Source organism: Macrotis lagotis, chromosome 5 (assembly GCF_037893015.1).
Source record: "Macrotis lagotis isolate mMagLag1 chromosome 5, bilby.v1.9.chrom.fasta, whole genome shotgun sequence".
Lineage (NCBI taxonomy): Eukaryota > Metazoa > Chordata > Mammalia > Peramelemorphia > Peramelidae > Macrotis > Macrotis lagotis.
Window position 1 is genome coordinate 20344988 of NC_133662.1, and position 17976 is coordinate 20362963.

At 37.0% G+C, this 17976-nt stretch overlaps 1 protein-coding gene across 8 annotated transcripts in view; it reads left to right on the forward strand.

Annotated features, from left to right (window-relative positions):
- The window catches only part of BICRAL (BICRA like chromatin remodeling complex associated protein), a 101796-nt gene that overhangs the window by 75920 nt on the left and 7900 nt on the right, over positions 1–17976 (forward strand). For all 8 annotated transcript variants that reach the window (XM_074236974.1, XM_074236972.1, XM_074236971.1 and 5 more), the window contains 6 exons: positions 6392–6497; positions 7119–7219; positions 8310–8371; positions 10042–10187; positions 12076–12170; positions 13975–14077. In XM_074236974.1, coding sequence (XP_074093075.1) covers positions 6392–6497; positions 7119–7219; positions 8310–8371; positions 10042–10187; positions 12076–12170; positions 13975–14077 — 613 coding nt within the window. The remainder of the gene's footprint in view (positions 1–6391; positions 6498–7118; positions 7220–8309; positions 8372–10041; positions 10188–12075; positions 12171–13974; positions 14078–17976) is intronic.

The following is a 17976-nucleotide window of genomic DNA, read 5'->3' on the forward strand; positions in this document are numbered from 1 at the left end:
AAATCCGACCTCAGACACTTATTACCTAGCTGTGTGGCCTTGGGCAAGCCACTTAACCCCATTGCCTTGCAAAAAACCTAAAAAAACAAAAACTTGCCAGTGATTTCTCATTTACTTATAAAGTAGAAAACAAACTTCTCTGCAAATAGAAAATCTGGCCCCATCCTATCCAATCCTGTCTGATGTTCTGCACCAGCACAATCATCTCTTTGACTCCCCCAAACTCTATTCTTGACAGTGTTTTTCTGACATAATTCCCTTAATTCCTTGTGGTGGCCCCTCATTCCTAGAATGTCCTCCTTCATCTCTACCTCTTTCTTCCTTAGCTTCAAGTCTCAGCTCAGGAGACTTTTCTGGAGGCTTTTGCCTATGTCAAATTTGAGCTGCTAGTACATATCCTCTGGGATTACCTCTCATCCTCTCTCTCTCTCTCTCTCTCTCTCTCTCTCTCTCTATACATATATATATATATATATATATATATATATATATATATATATAATTTTTTTTTACTTAGTTATTGTACCCATTAAGGTTACCTCTGAGGAACTTATTTTACCTTTTTTTTTTTTAGTTTTTACAAGGTAATAGGGTTAAGTGACTTGCCCAAGGCCACACTAGGTAATTAATTGTCTGAGGCCTGATTTGAACTCAGGTACTCCTGACTCCAGGGCCAGTGCTCTATCCACTGTGCCAACTAGCTGCCCCCAATTTTGTCTTTTTTTTTTTAAATTTCTGGTGATTAGCATAGTGCTTGGAGCCTAGTAAGTGTAACTTTATAAATGATGGGGGTTCTTGTTATTTTAATTGACTAGTCAGTCAATAAAGTTCAGGAGGGCAAAGATCATCTTATTAAGTACCTGTTATGTACTGTCCTAGGTGATAGGGAAGATAAAAAGATAAATAAAATATAATCCTTGCCTTCATGGTTTCAGTCTAGTAGGGAGATAAGAGATAAGCATAAAGATTTGGAAAATAAAACATAAATGCATTGCTTTTTATCCCCCTTGGGCCCTATGACTCCACAATAGTTGCTTTACTGGTAGCTATCTCCTCCACTTCCCCCTTTCTTGCTACACACCATCTGCCTAATATCCAACCCTAGATGCAACTCTTAGAGAAATGGTTAATAATAAACAGCGATTTGGGGACATCCAGAGTTACCCTTTTTTTCTGTGGTCCTCATTTCAAAGTTCAGTCTTTTGAAGGAAATTACTTATGAGATTAAATTAACTCTCCTGAATCTTGGTCAGATCCTGCCCAAATTTACAAGGAATTCTGTTCTACTTAGATTTGGGTGGGAAAGTCTTTGATTAGATTACTCAAAGTTGGGGGGGGGTGATCAAAAGTGATATAATATTACTCATCCCCTCCATGGAGTAAGTCTTCTAATATTCATTCTCTTATTAATTGTTAGCCAATCAGAGTTGATTGTCCCCTCTGGAATACCCACTTTTCTAAGGGCATATAAGCCATGAAACTACCACCACATTGTCATTCAAGAGTGCCACTGGCCTCTTTTTATTAAAATGCTAACTTTATTAATAAAAATGTCTTAAATCTTTTAAATGTCACACCACCTACTTTAATATAATCTTTAGTGATTAAAATACTCCTCTTTATATCATCCCATCCCATTGATTGATATTGCACATTCCCATGCTCCTCACTTATCCCCATCCTTCTCAACTGAACACTCCCTCCTTCACCTCCCACTCTAAAGCTACTCAACTCCATTATGCCTTCTGAAATGCATGGGCAGGGCAGCTAGATGAGCTCAAATCTGGCCTCAAACATTTAATACTTACTGCAAATCACTTAACCCCATTGCCTTGTAAAAAAAAAAAGAGAAATGCATGATCCATGGGTAATAAAATAATAACTAGCATTTATGTAACACTCTTTACAAATATCTCATTCATCCTCACAACCACCCTGTTATTTCTCCATTTTACATATGAGTAAGCTAAAGCAGTCAGATTTAAGTGATTTGCCCAGGGTAAACAGTCAAAGAGACTGAAAGTAGACTTAAATTCAGATACTCCCAAATCAAAAGTTCAGCACTCTTAACCTACAACACTATCTACCTGCCTATGGTAGACGTAAACTTGTTTTCATCTTCAATCTTTTCCTTTCTCCTTTCATTTTCTCACCCTTCTTGAAACCTAGTTCCCTTATAATGATAGAGTCTGTCCAGGACTGATGGTAATTTTTACTCACTGATTATGGTAGGAAAGTTAGAACATTTTTTGTACCTATTCCCACTTTCCTCCCATCATCACTCAGTACTCTCTGACATCATCTCTAGTTTGTCTACATCTTTTTTGTACATAGTTGTTTCATATGACCACTTCCTTTAGACTGTGAGTTCCTTAACGGAAGGGACTGTCTTTTGCCTCTCTGAATCCCCAATGCTGTTTCCCACAATTTGGTCCATTGTTGGCAATATCTGCTGACTCATTGATTTGGCAAGAGAAGTACAAAGGACTATATCTACTGAGGTCGGCTGATGTCCAGGCAGAGGAGTAGGTCCCTCTGCTCAGACTAAATCTATAGTTTTAAGATTCATTCTTGCTCACACATTTAAGGATTTTGGTAAACTGTAGGGCAGTCAAAGGTCAACTGGGTCGGCTTCAAATTCACCTCTTTGAGAATTGTTTAAAGGAGCTGAGGCTGTTTGGTCTTCATTTCAATCTGAAGAAAGGAAGATTTAGAAGAAAACATGATTGTTGTCTTCTTGCAGAAGGATCAAAATGGTTTTGCTTGAGACCCCAGAAGTAGAATAAGGGGCAGTTGGAAGGACTTAGCAGGAGGAGATTTTGTTCTGAAGGAAGCACTAGATGATTTCAAATGATCAAATGAGATAACACATAAAGTTCTGTATAAATGTGGACTATCCATGCATTGCTAGTGTTGATGTTACTATGATTTAGCCCTTTCCCAAAACCTGATTTTCCTTGGGATAGACTGAAGAATTCCTTACCCCTATAGTTCTTAAAAGGAAGTTAAATGACTATTGGGAGGGTAATACTTTATCTGAGAGTTGACACTTTAGTAAGAGTTGAACAAGAAAACTTTTGTGGTCCCTTCTAACTGTAATTCCAAGATTCTTTAGAAGATCATTTCTGACCAGGAAGTTTAGTGGAGAAGATGGAATTAGAACTAAACCATGAACAATTGGGAAGATTTCCCCTGCCAAAGGTTATAAAACAAGGCATGTTGTCAAAGAATAGGATGTAATTTAAGTTTGACTGGAGTGTCAGCTATGTAGAGGAGATGAGGGTGTAGTGTCTGTTGAGCATGGGAAATGTAAGTTTGACCAGCATGAAGCTACTCGGCACATAGTACCCACTGAATAATTATGTAGGCTTTTTTTTGGGGGGGGGTAATTGTCTCAATAGGGAAAAATCTGATTAAATAAAACCTAACAAATCAAAATGATTAATAATCAGGTTTTATTCTATGTGTATCATGGAATTTCATGGAGTCTTCAGAAACTGACAGTCTTAGGGAAGAAAGCTACTGAATTTTTAGGGTGAACTATTTTAACATGTTAGCAGTTTGAAGAAAATACATGTAGATTTAAATATCTCCTCTGAGGGATCTCTAAATATATGATGCTAAAAATAAGAGAATGATAACTTTCATATTATCAGAATTGTAAAAAAGTTTCCTGGGAATGAGAGTAGATTGAATATTCTTTAGGAATAAAGGAAGGGATAAGGCCACTGCCATCAAAGTAGAATGGGAGTGACTGAGACCAGTTCTCTGAAGAACATCTACACACAATGGGTATGACTAGGATACATCAAATAGAGGTGTTTTTTTAGGCCTAAACTCTAAGGGAGAGGACCACAGCTGCAAGAGAACTGGGAGGGAGTTTATATCCTACTCACTGATGCTGTGGAGGGAATGAAAAGACCTCTACCTGTCATACAAAAAATACCTCTTCCCGCCTTTATTTTGTAAAAATACTTTTATTGATGCCTTTTGTTTTTAATATTACAAATTTAGTTGGTTGGTTTCTTTTAGAAATAATCCCATTTCTTTTCTGTCCTCCATTGTAGCAAAGAAAAACCTTCAATAGGTTTGCCCTGTCTAATGACATATACAAGATTATGTACAGTCTACATTCAACCTGAGAGGAAATGAAGTTATGTCCACAGACTCAGAGTCCAGCTCATAACTGTTCTATTATCTGTTCTAAAGACTACTATTGATCTTTTATTTGTTCAGACATTATTGGGGTTTCTTTTAGTGATCTTTTAGTTTACATTATTATATCCATTGTTCATATTGTTCTTCTGGTCCTGTTTCTGTTCCTCAGGCTCACATTTATTATTCATGTAAATCTTCCTGTGTTTCTGAAGTCCTTGCATTTATCATTTCTTATGGCAAAATAATATTATGTTACAGTTGGTTCAAACTGTTTTCTTAATTGATGGGCACCTTTCAATTATTTTTAGTTCTTTATTACTATGAAAATTGTTACTATTGTTGCTTTTTTAAATCTAAGGACTGGTACACAAGGTAAGACTATAAAGTAATAAAACTGGCCTGGTAACTTCTCTCATTAAATAACAAAAAAATTGTAACAAATATGTATAATCAAGCAAAGCATTCCCACATTGTCATTGTCCAAAAATGTATGTCTCATCTTGCACCCTGAGTTTATTGCCTCTCTGTTGGAAGATGCTTTATTTTTGGTCCTCTGTAATCATGGTTGGTCATTGCTTTGACCAGAGTGCTTAAATCTTCTAAAGTTGTTAATTTTTCCAGCATTTTTATTGCATAAATTGTTCTCCTGGTTTAGCTCACTTCACACTGCCTTAGTTCATAAAAGTCTTCTCAGGATTCTCTGAAATCATCCACTTTTGTCATTGCTTGCAGCACAATAGTATTCTGTCACATTCATATATTTTAATTTATTCACCTATTCTCCAGTTGGATTTCTATCTTTTAAAAAAGATTTCCATACCTATCCATCTGGGATGACATAAGTATGACCCTGATGACAAGCACTAGAATTATTCACAGGCTAATTCAAGCTAACTCCACAGAGAAGGGAAAAGGAAAAGAATTTGAGATTGTTTAAGAGAAATGACTCAACTAAAGAAACTAAAACATAGCTAGTTCCCTTAATGATCCACCATACTGGAGGGATCTCATTGTCATATATGATTCAGAGGGGAGGATAATAAAAAAGTCATTTCTGTTCAACTCTAGGAATGCATGATATACAATTCTTTATTTTCAGAGATCAAAAAAGGTTTTAGCATCAGTTTTACCTTCCTAATTACATTTGCTGAAGCTGTTAAATGGAGAAGGCAGTGTGGTGTGTGGAAGATGGAAAGTTGGCCTTGAGAGTCAGGAAGTCTTGAGTTCAAGGCTGACTTCTGACATATTACAGCCTTGGTTGGCTCTGGGCAAACCACTGAACATCTCAGTGTTGTCTCTGAGAATAATAGAGAGCAATTCTAAGAATATAAATTACAGACAGCTGCTGAACTCTAGTAGCAAAGTGAATTTCCTTATCTGGAGCTCCTTATACCAGTATTTGGTGAGCTTATACTAACTCATTGTGAGGATAATCCATTCATAACCATACTGAGTAACAGGAATGATAGATTCACTGCAGATAAGCCACAAAAAGAAAACACATTTTTTATTCATCATTGAATCAGATAGACTTGGTTTTTAGTATTGTCAAATTCAGCTAAAGCACAATATAGAGGAATTTATTATTTACTGTCCTAATTCAATTGAGTTTTGTATGTATGTGACATTACAAGGGTTAGACACAATGACTGAGTTCCTCTTGGATCTCAGTAACTTAAACTATAGTTACCAGGTGAAGCCGGAACCCAGGAGGGGAGGATATTTGGATTTATTATCATGGTGGCATGAAACCAACAATGAAGCATCTTAGGGGATATCAGTGAATGTACCCCAGAGATTTGAGGAGAAAGAAATTTATTAAAATTATTCCTACATCAGGGGTTCTTAACCTTTTTTGTGTATCATGGGTCCCCTTTGGCAGTCTGGTAAAGCCTGTGAACTCTTATTTCAGAATAATATTTTTAAATGCATAAAATAAAATGTATAAGTATACAAAAGAAACCAAATATATTAAAATCAATTATTTAAATATATATACATATGTATATATATTTTTAAAATTCACATATTCTAGGCTAAGAACCCCTGTCCAACATGAAAGGAAAATAATTCTATTTGTTTTCCATTTTTGTTTCTTTGATGTAATTTGAAGATAACTTTCTAGGTTGAATTTTTAAATTGTTATAGGATTTGAGTCATTTGTTTATAACTAACATGTTAAGACTTTAAAATCTTTAAATTGACTTTTCCATCTTGGTAATATTTTTCACAGGCTCAGAAAAAAAGCTTGAACCAGACTTCCCCAGTTTCAACTTCCAAGACCCCAGATGGCTTGAGACAAACGCAAATAACTGGTCTCTTGAGTAATCCATTGCCAGGTCAGGAGCCTCTCCTTATCTAATTTTTACCTTGCCTCCTGACATACAAAGTCAGTTCTTGTTCCTCATATCTAATCTATCTAATCCTAAATGAAGTCTTTCCAGATTAACTTTACCTTGTTGTAATCACTCCTCTATTCTGTGACTCTCAACACTTCCATAGTCTACATATTATTTAATGTATGTTGCTTTGATAGTTTGTGCCAAATCTCTTCATTTGTTTGCATTTGTTCTCATACTTAGACTGACAACTTGAGAGCAGTTTTCCTGTTAATTTTGTGCTTCATGTTGTAGCTAGTACAGGGTTCTAGAGATACTCTCAATAAATATTTAGTAATGTAGAAGGCAAAGTCCTAAAAATGTCCATTCAGATGTTACCATTTTTTTCTTCCCCACTTCTCAACTTTGTAGATATTTAAGTTCCTCCAAAAGCCATTTGCTTCTACCTCAAAGAAGGTGAAATTTCAGTGTTTAAATTATCTTTCTTAGTGGATTGTGATTCCCAGATCTGGATCAATTCTTCTCCTTACTTTCCTCTCATTTTAATGACCTATGATACAAGCATCATGATTTACTATTCTGTTGTCTCTAATTGATATTATATGTGTACTGTTTTAATAGGACAGGATTCTGGAAGCAAAGTTCTACAATCACCCTTAGGAACACCACAACCACAACAAGAAAAAGGAGTAGGATCATCACCAGGACAGCAAAATATACAGGTAGACAGTTATTGAATATAGCATTTTCTTAGAATCTAGAGCAGAGGAATAGAAGTGTACTGACTTCTTGGCTGCTTGGAGTCTTGGGTATATCCTCAGGACAGAACTCACCCCTTCTTCCACAAAGGATCTTACTGTGGAATGCATAAAATGGGTTCTTTGGAAGATGGGCAGCCCTACAGAGCTCTGAGGTCAGCCAGCTTTCTGTTTTAGTGTTAAAATTCACAAATGAATGATAAAAGGCAATGTGGACTTAGAAGTTGAAACCAGGGTATAAAAGCTGACTCTTCAATTTGTCAGTGAGACCCTAGGCCTCAGCTTTCTCTTCTGTAAAATGAGGATAATTCTTAGAGTTGTTATGAGAATAAAATAAAATGTGAGATCAGCTATTATTACTTGCAATACCTCTAATTCCTCACACCAAAATCATTGCCCTTCTTCTTTTTCCAAGTGACCAGCAGTATTTGGCAAGTTAGGATAGCAACGTTATCCTAATAAAGGGACCTAGGAACTGAGGAGATTTGAACACTATTTTGAAAATTAATGGTCCAAAAAAAAGAGGTTTTTTGACTTTGCAGCCTTATAATTTTCTCAAAGATTTCTAAAAGTCTCTTGTGATTTAGGATAGCCTGGTAGTGCCCAGTGGGTGCTGATCTTAGAAGTAGGCACCCTGGTTCTCTCTTCCCACCAGGCACAACAGAATCTGACTTTGCTTCCTAATTCACAGTAGTAGTCTGTGACAGGCTCCCTTATGAGTTGGGGGGCTGAGTGGTATCTGTTGACTTTTCAACTGTGGGGTTGTTACCTACAAACATGTTGTCTGCAGTAGTTTAACAACTGAATCCTCTTAAGGAGTTGTGACTGCTTTCTGTGATTCCAGGAGTTTTTAATGTGATAGTAAATACTGAATCTATAGCATTATTACTTTTCTGCTGGTTATTTTCAATAAGTCAAAATGCTACCACTCCAAAAAAATGCCTTTTATAAATAGTTGAAAACATTTCTACTTTTAAAACTTTATGCTCAAAATTTTCTATAACTTTTTTTTTCTCTCTCAAAAGAAATAATCAGGAAATTTATTTTTCTTTAGGTGGAAAGTCATACAGTGGGACAAAAGAGACCTGCTGCTAAACAACTAACTAAAGGAGCTTTGTAAGTTAACTTCTGACAAGTTGGATTTAATTTCAGATAATTCCTCTAGTTTTACCAGTTTCTATAGTAATATAAATTATAGAAGTCTAGTTAAAATCTTATGTAGATATATTTGGGGGTTGTCTTGATTCTGCATTAGCCTTTTCAAAAATTATATATTTTAAAATCTTTTCTAAAATGTGTAGTTTCACTGAAAATATTTTCCTTAGGGGAAATTGGGATATTAATTGGTATTTGTTGAGTCCTGGAAAGTGATTAGTTGGTGTTTACTCTTGTTCCTAAGGCTAGTAGTTTGAGCTTTTAAAAGTTCTTGTTGTTCTGAGGATTTCTAGTGAGCATGATTAGATAAACAGATTTTAAGACTGAAAACAGAAATGTCAGCCCAGGTAATGGACATTCTGAAGTTAGCTATGTGTATATGCTATGTATATCCATGCAGATAGAGTTGGTTGGAGTACCATGTGTATCTGAGACCAAGGTCATTTGTTCAGTACTCCAGGTGGGTCTTGAGAAACTCAGAATAAACTCCCAACACCATCAGTTTTTATTGCATTTTTACAGTATTGATCACAAGGGATACACTAAAATCACCAAATGTCTACTGAATGTTATAAGCTAAATGGTTCACAGACATTTCAAACTTACATCCAGAACAGAATTCACTGTCTTTTTCCCCAAACTCCCTATCCCTCCCCCTTCAAGCTTTCTTTGCTTTGAAGACCACACCATTCTTCTATTCTCCCAAATTTGTAACCTCAATATCTTCAACTCTTAATACTTTTAGCCCATGTATTGAACTAGTTGCCAAATCTTTCATTTCTGCCTCAACTTTCTCCTTTTCTTCCTTTGTCCCTTTTTTCATTTATGCAGTCACTACATTAGTTCAAGCCCTTGTCCCTTCTCAACTGTATTTTTACAATGATCTCCCTCCCTCAAACTCATCCCCACTCTAATTCATCATCCAAATAACTGCCAAAGTGATTTCCTTAAATTCCACATCTGCAACTTGCCACTTCCCTGCTACTCAGTAAACTTTGTTGACTCTCTTCTAGAATGAAATTTAAATTCCTCTTTTTTAGTTTATGAAACCATCCTGGTCTCAGCCTCTTTTTCTAGCCTCATCCTCATCCTTGTCCCCTTCTCTCATTCTGTGATCAGTCTGCTCTTTGTTTTTGCCACATCTCCTTTGTGCTTTAGATCAGCTACCCCCTCCTCATGCCTGGGAGATGCCCCCTCCACACTTCTGCCTCATATGCTCCCTCTTATCCTTCGAGACACAGTGCAGGCACCAGTCCCTACATTAACCCAGCCTTTTCTGATCCCTGGGGTGCCTCCCTCTTAACCACTTGGTTCTTCATTTAGAATGTCATTTGTAAGTGTCTAGAGATCCCTATTTTGGTGTAGGTTGTTTTCCCCACTAGGGATTGCTTGGGTTTTTGTCTAGAGCAGGGGCTGGATTATAGTGGGAGCTTACAAAATGCTTATGGGTTGATTGATTCTACAAGATAGCAGATCAATGAGTATAACCTTTCTCTAATATTAAGAAAGACAACTCAAAAACCTCATATAATTGTGTGTTGTTGCTCCTGTTTATTCTTCGATAAATGTGACTGTGTGCTTAAGTTTCTCAAAGTTGTTCTATGTTAATGTTGGAAATTTATCTCTTAAAGTATTCTCCAGCAGTTACAGAAGGATCAAGCCCATGCTGTGACGCCAGATAAAAGTCAGTTCAGGTCACTAAATGATGCGGTCCAGCGACTCCTTTCTTATCATGTGTGTCAGGGATCCCTGCCAACCGAAGAGGATTTGAAGAAAGGTAAATAGGCCTTTACCCTGAGAAAGCTCATTCAATGCCTAAGGCCAATAGAATCTCTAAGAGGATGATTGAGTGTTTTAGAATACAAATAAGAGCCTTCCTTTGAAAAATTCCAGCGCAGTCACTGCCTTGCTGCCTAGGAGCAGCAGGAGGAGAGTTATTAGTATCCATCCTAGTAAGAAATCTCTAGGATTTGTAAAATGCCTCATCACAATCTTCTCACCCAAGCCCAAGAGGTGATTCCTCTCCAAAAATGTTCCTTGTGTGGGCAAGCAGGACAACTTACACTAACCCTGTCCTTGCTCTTGGTGACCCATACTCTTGACTGTATGTTTAAAACCCCAGAATTAACTGAGGTCACAAAGCCAGTCAAGCAAATACTGGAGCCAGAAGTAGAAACGGGACCTTCCAGCAAAGTCATGTCAGTGTGGTATCTGGTCCAATAATCTAGGTTGGCTTCCCTGGCTCAGCTCAGTGCTGACCATCAAGCTTGATTCCTCATCCTCAGGTTCAGTCCCAGACACTCCCTCCCATCAGTCCCTTAGGCCATCCCCACCACTGAGTGTGCCCTCAGAGCCCTGACTTCCTTTCATTCCCCGCTGCTTTATTCTGCCCAGCTATCCCTGACTCTTAATCCTTCAGCTTCCGATCCACAGTCTCAGGGCAGTGGTCACAGTGACCTCTGCTCTGCCTAAGGCAGGCAGGCAAAGGACAATGGAAAAAGCACTAGCTCTGGGGCAAGAGACACTGGGTTCAAATCCTACCTCTGTTCTTATTACTTGTGGGATTTAGGGCAAGCCATTCAATCTCTTTGGGCCTTAGTTTCATCATAGAATATAAAGGTTTTGAACAAGATGACCTCTGAGCTCACAACTCTGCATCTGTGAGTCTATGATCCTGTGAACTAGGAAGGAGTAAGGTCCAGGACCAGAGAGGGAGGGGGCTGGTGGGATTATGGAGAGGGAATAACTAGATGAAGGGAAAAGGCATGGGAAAATAAAAGAGGGAATGTGGAAAACATGAAGAAAAGGCAGAACTGTAAACACTGAAACTGTAAATACTAAAGCTAGGAACTTCCGCAAGAAAGGAAGAAAGAAATAAATACTACTTTCAGCTTGTGCTTAATAAATGTGCCAGGCACTGTACTAAGTAAGCATCCAACAGATTCTTATTTTATTCTTACAACCACCTTAGGAGGTAGAAGATGTTGTTATTATACCCATTTTATACTTGAGGAAACTGAGGAAAACAGAGATTAAGTGACTTGCCCAGGATCACACATCTATTAAATGTCTAAACTTGGATTTGCATGTAGAACTTTCTGATGCCAGGCCCAGCTGCCTTAGGAAAGCGTCCTTATAAATAAAGGAAGTAACAGTACAGAACATCTAATCAGCAGTTGTCTCTAGATCATATTTGATGTTGGAATAAATTGTATGATTTAAAAAAAATTGTTGTTGAAAAATATTAACATCCTAGAATATATAGATCTTCTTGATTGGATTCTGCTTAAGGTCTTATTAAAACTAGATGACATTCTATGATAATTCTATGACAATAGAGAAAGTCTGACCAGGACAGAAGTGAAGCCAGAAGTTTTTACAGCTAAGCCTTGTTAACAGAGAAAGTTACTATTTTCAGGAAAGTACTTTCCTTCCTAAAGCATGGGCATGACCTCATGAAGTCCTTTCTAGCCTGAAGAATCACTGAACTAAGTCAATTGGCCTGTGACTGATGTGTTTGAGTGACCCTAGCAAGCCAGTTATCTGCATCTTTAAATGAGATTGGGTTTGATGACTTGGCCTAGAGTTCCGGTAGAGCTGCAAGTCTGTTATCTTGTTAAGAATGGTGATGATAACCTTTCTTGTCTTTCTCTCTCTCTTTTTAGTGGACAGTGAATTTGAATCAGTTGCCACTCAACTCCTTAAAAGGACCCAAGCTATGCTTAATAAATATAGATGTCTGCTTATAGAAGATGCCATGGTAAGACCTACAAAACCAAGTAGATTTGGTTTTCAGAAACACATTGCTTGTCGTGCAGATACTTTAGAGACGAATAACTCAGAGGCAGAATGCTTTCACAACATGGTTTGTCAACTCAGAAATTAAGAGATAAGAGATCCACTCTTTTCTTATTTTATTGATACCTTCTGTTTTTACATCATTTTTACATCACTATAATTTCCTGATATGGCTCCTCTTTTCCTTTGAACATTCCCTAGTAACAGAGAAAATCAGCTAATTAAAATTAGCTGACATAGCAACCATATCTGACAACCTTTTACAACATTTTGTACCCAGTCTTCCTGCCTCCCAAGAGGAGGGAGATGAAATACTGGAGCTCTTCTGAAAAAGACTTCAGGTACAGAAAATAGTGCATTGGATAGAAGTTTTGAAGAAGGAATAGAGGAAACATGGAAATGATCAATGCTAAAATTAGTTCTAAAATATTAACTAGAAAAGAGAACAAAAAACTTGAGGGAAAAAAAGGCCAGTTCATTTTGAGAGTCCAAGAATTTTCTTTTAAACTCTTTTTTATTTTGTGGATGATATAATTTCTTCTTTTTTTTTTTGCAAGGCAAATGGGGTTAAGTGGCTTGCCCAAGGCCACACAGCTAGGTAATTATTAAGTATCTGAGACCAGATTTGAACCCAGGTACTCCTGACTCCAAGGCCGGTGCTTTATCCACTATGCCACCTAGCCACCCTATGATATAATTTCTATAAAGATAACAGTTGTCTTATATTAATATTGTCAGCAAGGGGCAGTTAGGTGGCACAGTGGATAGAACATCAGCTCTGAGTTAGGAGGACCTAAGTTCAAATTCAGCTTCAGACACTTAATTATCCAGCTGTGTGACCTTGGGGCAAGTCACTTAAACCCAATGCCTTGCCCAAAATATATACATATACATATACATAGATATAGATAGAGATAGAGATAGGGATATATAGAGAGATATATAGTCAATGAAGTTCTTAAAACCAATAATGATAATAAAATGACTTTAGGAAAACCTCTCAACTACATAAACTTAGTTGCTTAAAACTATAAGAGAATTTTTTTGAACTTGAATAGCTATCAGTGAAGCAAAACTGGCTAAGGTGGAAGAGGCATTTAAAAACTGTAAGAAGCTTCATCAGTGTTAGTGAACTTTTCTTAGATGCTTTGGGTTTAGACAAATCATGAAATAATCAACTGAAGGAGAATTTATACAATGACAACAATTTTGTAAAGACAACTTTGTAAGACTTAAATTAGTTCTGACTGACACAAAAAAATCAACCTCACAGTTCCAAATTACTTCATGATGAAACTTGTTACCCTCCCACCCCACACCTGATAGAGAGATGATGAACTCAGAGTTCAGATGGAAGCATTTTTTTGGACCTAGTAGAAATTTGTTTTTTTGACAATATATGTGTGTAACAGGTTTTGTTGCTTTCTTAAAGGATGGGAAGAAGAATGAGAGAGGAAGGGAATTTGTAAATAAAAATTAAATTAAAAAATAAACATAGCTTGCTCATCTCAAGACAAAACCAAAAAAAAAATTATCTGTTAAATATGGACCACAGTTCTAACTTCACTCTTGCTAAAGTGAATTAAAATTCACTGCAATGAATTTCTTAGCAAATAAATTATCACAGAAGATGGAGTAAAAAGCAATAGGAAAGTAGAGACTGAATCTTTATTTTTGATTCCTCCCCATTGGATTTAAAGACCCAATTGACATGTTTAGGATTGATTTTAAAACTATCTAAAATGATTTTGCTCTTTGTTTTTCAGCGGATAAATCCTTCTGCTGAGATGGTGATGATTGACAGAATGTTTAATCAAGAAGAAAGAGCTTCTCTGTCCCGAGATAAACGCCTGGCCCTTGTAGATCCTGGTAAGCAATATCACACCTCAAGTCAGGAAGCTAACAAGAGTCTTTATCTGAATTAGGTTGTGAAAGCTGAGTATGAAGATGAATAATGTTGAAGAAATATAAGAAAAATTCCTAGACCCTGGTCAGGTGCCCTGAAGACACTATCTGTGTTCTGAAAAACCTAAATTTCATTTTAAAATTCTGTATTTGATCTTTGTGATTAAATTATTTCCTTATTTAGATTCCCAACTTCTTTTTTGGGGGGGGGGTTTGCAGGGCAGTGGGAGTTAAGTGACTTGCCCAAGGTCACACAGCTAGGTAATTATTAAGTGTCCGAGGCCAAATTTGAACTCAGGTACTCCTGACTCCAAGGCCAGCGCTCTATCCACTGCGCCACCTAGCCGCCCTCACTTAGAATTTTTTAAGGAAGTTTTTCCTTAAGTTGAACCAAATTTTAATCCATTACCATTCTGTGACTTGTAAATAGTTGTCAAGATCTCCTATGAGAAAAAAAAATCATCTCTATGTACATAGTCTAGTGACAGACCCATTCAAACTTAGCTAGAGAGATCCCTGGTCAGATAAATCACCAGAACACAGCTTTGAACAGAGCCTTGTGGCATTCTTGTTTTTTGTTTGTTTGTTTCTGTTTTTAGGTTTTTGCAAGGCAAATGGGGTTAAGTGGCTTGCCCAAGGCCACACAGCTAGGTAATTATTAAGTGTCTGAGACCGGATTTGAACCCAGGTACTCCTGACTCCAAGGCCGGTGCTTTATCCACTATGCCACCTAGCCGCCCCTGCCTTGTGGCATTCTACCAGAGCCAGTGTCCTGTCTCAGAGTTGATTCAATCTCAAGGGGACAAATGATTTCCTTGATAAAGACATTTCTTCCTACCGTACAGATCATAAGCTGCCTATTTCTGTGCTCCTCTTGTCTATATTCTCCAAGAAGTTCTACACAAAGTATGCCTAGTAAGCCCCTTTACCTTCTTTTGTCATAGATGGAATACCAGGGGAGCATGCCTACTGTCAAAGATATCCCTGCTCTTGCTGTAGCCTATCTTTGATGGCATCCTTATTCTTCTTCTCATTTGTAATTTCTTATTTGTGACATGGCACGTCCTACTCACAGTCACCATGTATTTGTTCTTTGTCCTTTAGGTGATTTACAGTTATGTGCACTTTATAAATTCAGTCCATTGGTAATTTTTAAAAGTTTGATTTAACAACTATCCACTTAAGAAAAACCAAGTAGAGAAAGAATGTCTGTTACCTAGAATATGATATACAGTTGTACTCTATAATCTACAGTCGTCACTATATATCTTGAAAAGAAACTGCAAATGAATCATGTGTATATTTGGTCTAGAATTGAATAAGAAGATGAGAGAGCCAGATTGCCTTCAGGAAATTGCAATTTTTTAAAAGAATTTTAAACTTCCTGAAACAATCTATTTTTTTTATTAGTATTAACATGTTTAATTTTTAAAAAATTGAAATTTAATAACATTAAAATGTTAATTTTAATAATACAAATGTCATCCTGGTATTGTGATGGAATCTTGGAGTCATGAAATGCTGCTGTCTTCAGGTTGACATCAACCCATTTATCACTACTCTTTGTGCCTATGGGAATCATATAAGCCAATTCCACTACCAACTAACTATACACCATCTGGCACATAACTAAACATAAAAATAAATAAAGCTTGCCAAAATATAACTGCTATTTATGAAATTCTTTTGAGCTATCAGTTTAGTAACCAGTCAAAAAAAAATAAAACAATGTAGCTTTTTATGCCATTACTTTCCTTTAAGTACAATATTCCCACATCATCTATTTGATGGTTTGATATAGAATTTTGTCAGGAATTAAGATCAAGATAACTATAATTGTCTATAACATTTTTGGAAAATGGAAAAATTGTCCTATAATATTTCTCCTTTCATCATAGTTTTTTTTGTTTTTTTAGGTTTTTGCAAGGCAAATGGGGTTAAGTGGCTTGCCCAAGGCCACACAGCTAGGTAATTATTAAGTGTCTGAGACCGGATTTGAACCCAGGTACTCCTGACTCCAGGGCCGGTGCTTTATCCACTTCGCCACCTAGCTGCCCCCCATCATAGTCTTTCAAAGAAGATTTCCAGCGCACCTGTTGATATAGTTCATCTATGCTTAATGTCTTGAGCTCATTTAGAGAAAACAGATAATCTCACCATTCATCCACTGATCTTGAGTTTTGATTCCCTATGAATAATTTTTGTTAATTCTTCCTATTCTGAAGATTATTTTCCTTGGTTGGGAAACAGAAGCAAAGTAATCAGGTATCATCACCACATGTGTCCTTAAAGTATAGTCAGCCCTATTCCTTCCTTCCTGGATCTTCTTATATCCAACATAACTATAAAGCATCTTTGCAAGAATTGATTCATTCTAAGCTTTAGCCTTCTTGAGAGTTTTATAAAATGGTGACTCTTTTACATTTGTCCTCAGTTATCTGCTCTTGTTCCCTTACTCTAGTCATATCGTTTTAAAATCTCAGTTCATTATCTATACAGATCTCTTTAGACAGATCCCTCTTTTCCCTTTGGAATAATTTATGTTGGCAACATTAGATTCTCCTTCTTGAATGTCTTTCATCCCTCTTAAGATTATGTCATAAAGGGGTGGCTAGGTGGTGTAATGGATAAAGCACCGGCCCTGGAGTCAGGAGTACCCGGGTTCAAATCCGGTCTCAGACACTTAATAATTACCTAGCTGTGTCGCCTTGGGCAAGCCACTTAACCCCATTTGCCTTGCAAAAAAACTTAAAAAAAAAGATTATGTCATAAAGAGACCATGGAAAGAGCACTGTCTGTGAAGTCAGAGGACCTGAGTTCACATCCTACCTCTGATACTCATTACTGGGTGACCTTGAACAAGTTATTCCCTCTTTTTCTAAATGACAGCATTAGTCTAAATGACCTCTGATACCTTTTTTTAAGCACTGGTTCTATGATCCTATGCTCCTTCCTTTTGTTAACTTGAACTATGGGCTCCTTCCTATTTCATCATTCTCCAAACACTTTGGAATCTACTCTTCCATCAGAATGCCTAGAATGAACAGAGGTTCCTTCCGCTGTTCTGAATTCTGAAGGAAGTGGTATGTTTACTTCTTGACAAGGTTTCCATCATGTCAAGTTAACATCCAGTTCCTCTTTATTAAGTTAGAATTATTAATTCTGACAACAAAATTCCTGGTCACTTCCTCTGACTTCTGTAAGATTAAATTTTTCATCAAGGGCAAGAACTTAACAGTTACTCTTTAGCTAGCAGAAACCAGAAAAGATGTGAAATGCCCCATCACACCTGTGTCTTTCCTCCCTGTTGTCTTTGTCATCAATCCACAAGTCATTTTCTGTTTCTTCCTCTTTGGTGAGTGTTTTGAGGTATAGGAATACCATCCCCCCCATATTAGTATCACTTCTCTTGCTGCCACCTTCATTCAAATTCTGTGCAGCCTGCTTCACCATTTAAGTTGGTAAATTTCCATATAGAAACACAAAAATACTTGATTTATAATACATTCTCCACTGCTTCTTTTATTATTTTCCTTTTGAATGAAAATGATCACTTTTTTTTTAGTTTTTTTGCTAGGCAGTGGGGTTAAGTGGCTTGCCCAAGGCCACACAGCTAGGTAATTATTAAGTGTCTGAGACTGGATTTGAACCCAGGTACTCCTGACTCCAGGGCCGGTGCTTTATCCACTGCGCCACCTAGCCATCCCCTGATCACTTTTTTTAAATGTATTTTATTTTTTTACAATTACATGCAAAGATAGTTTTCAACATTCATCTTTTTGTAGGTTTTTAAGTTCCACATTTTTCTATTCTGTCCCTTCCCTCTCCCCTCACTATGGCAATGAGTAATCTGGTATAAGTTA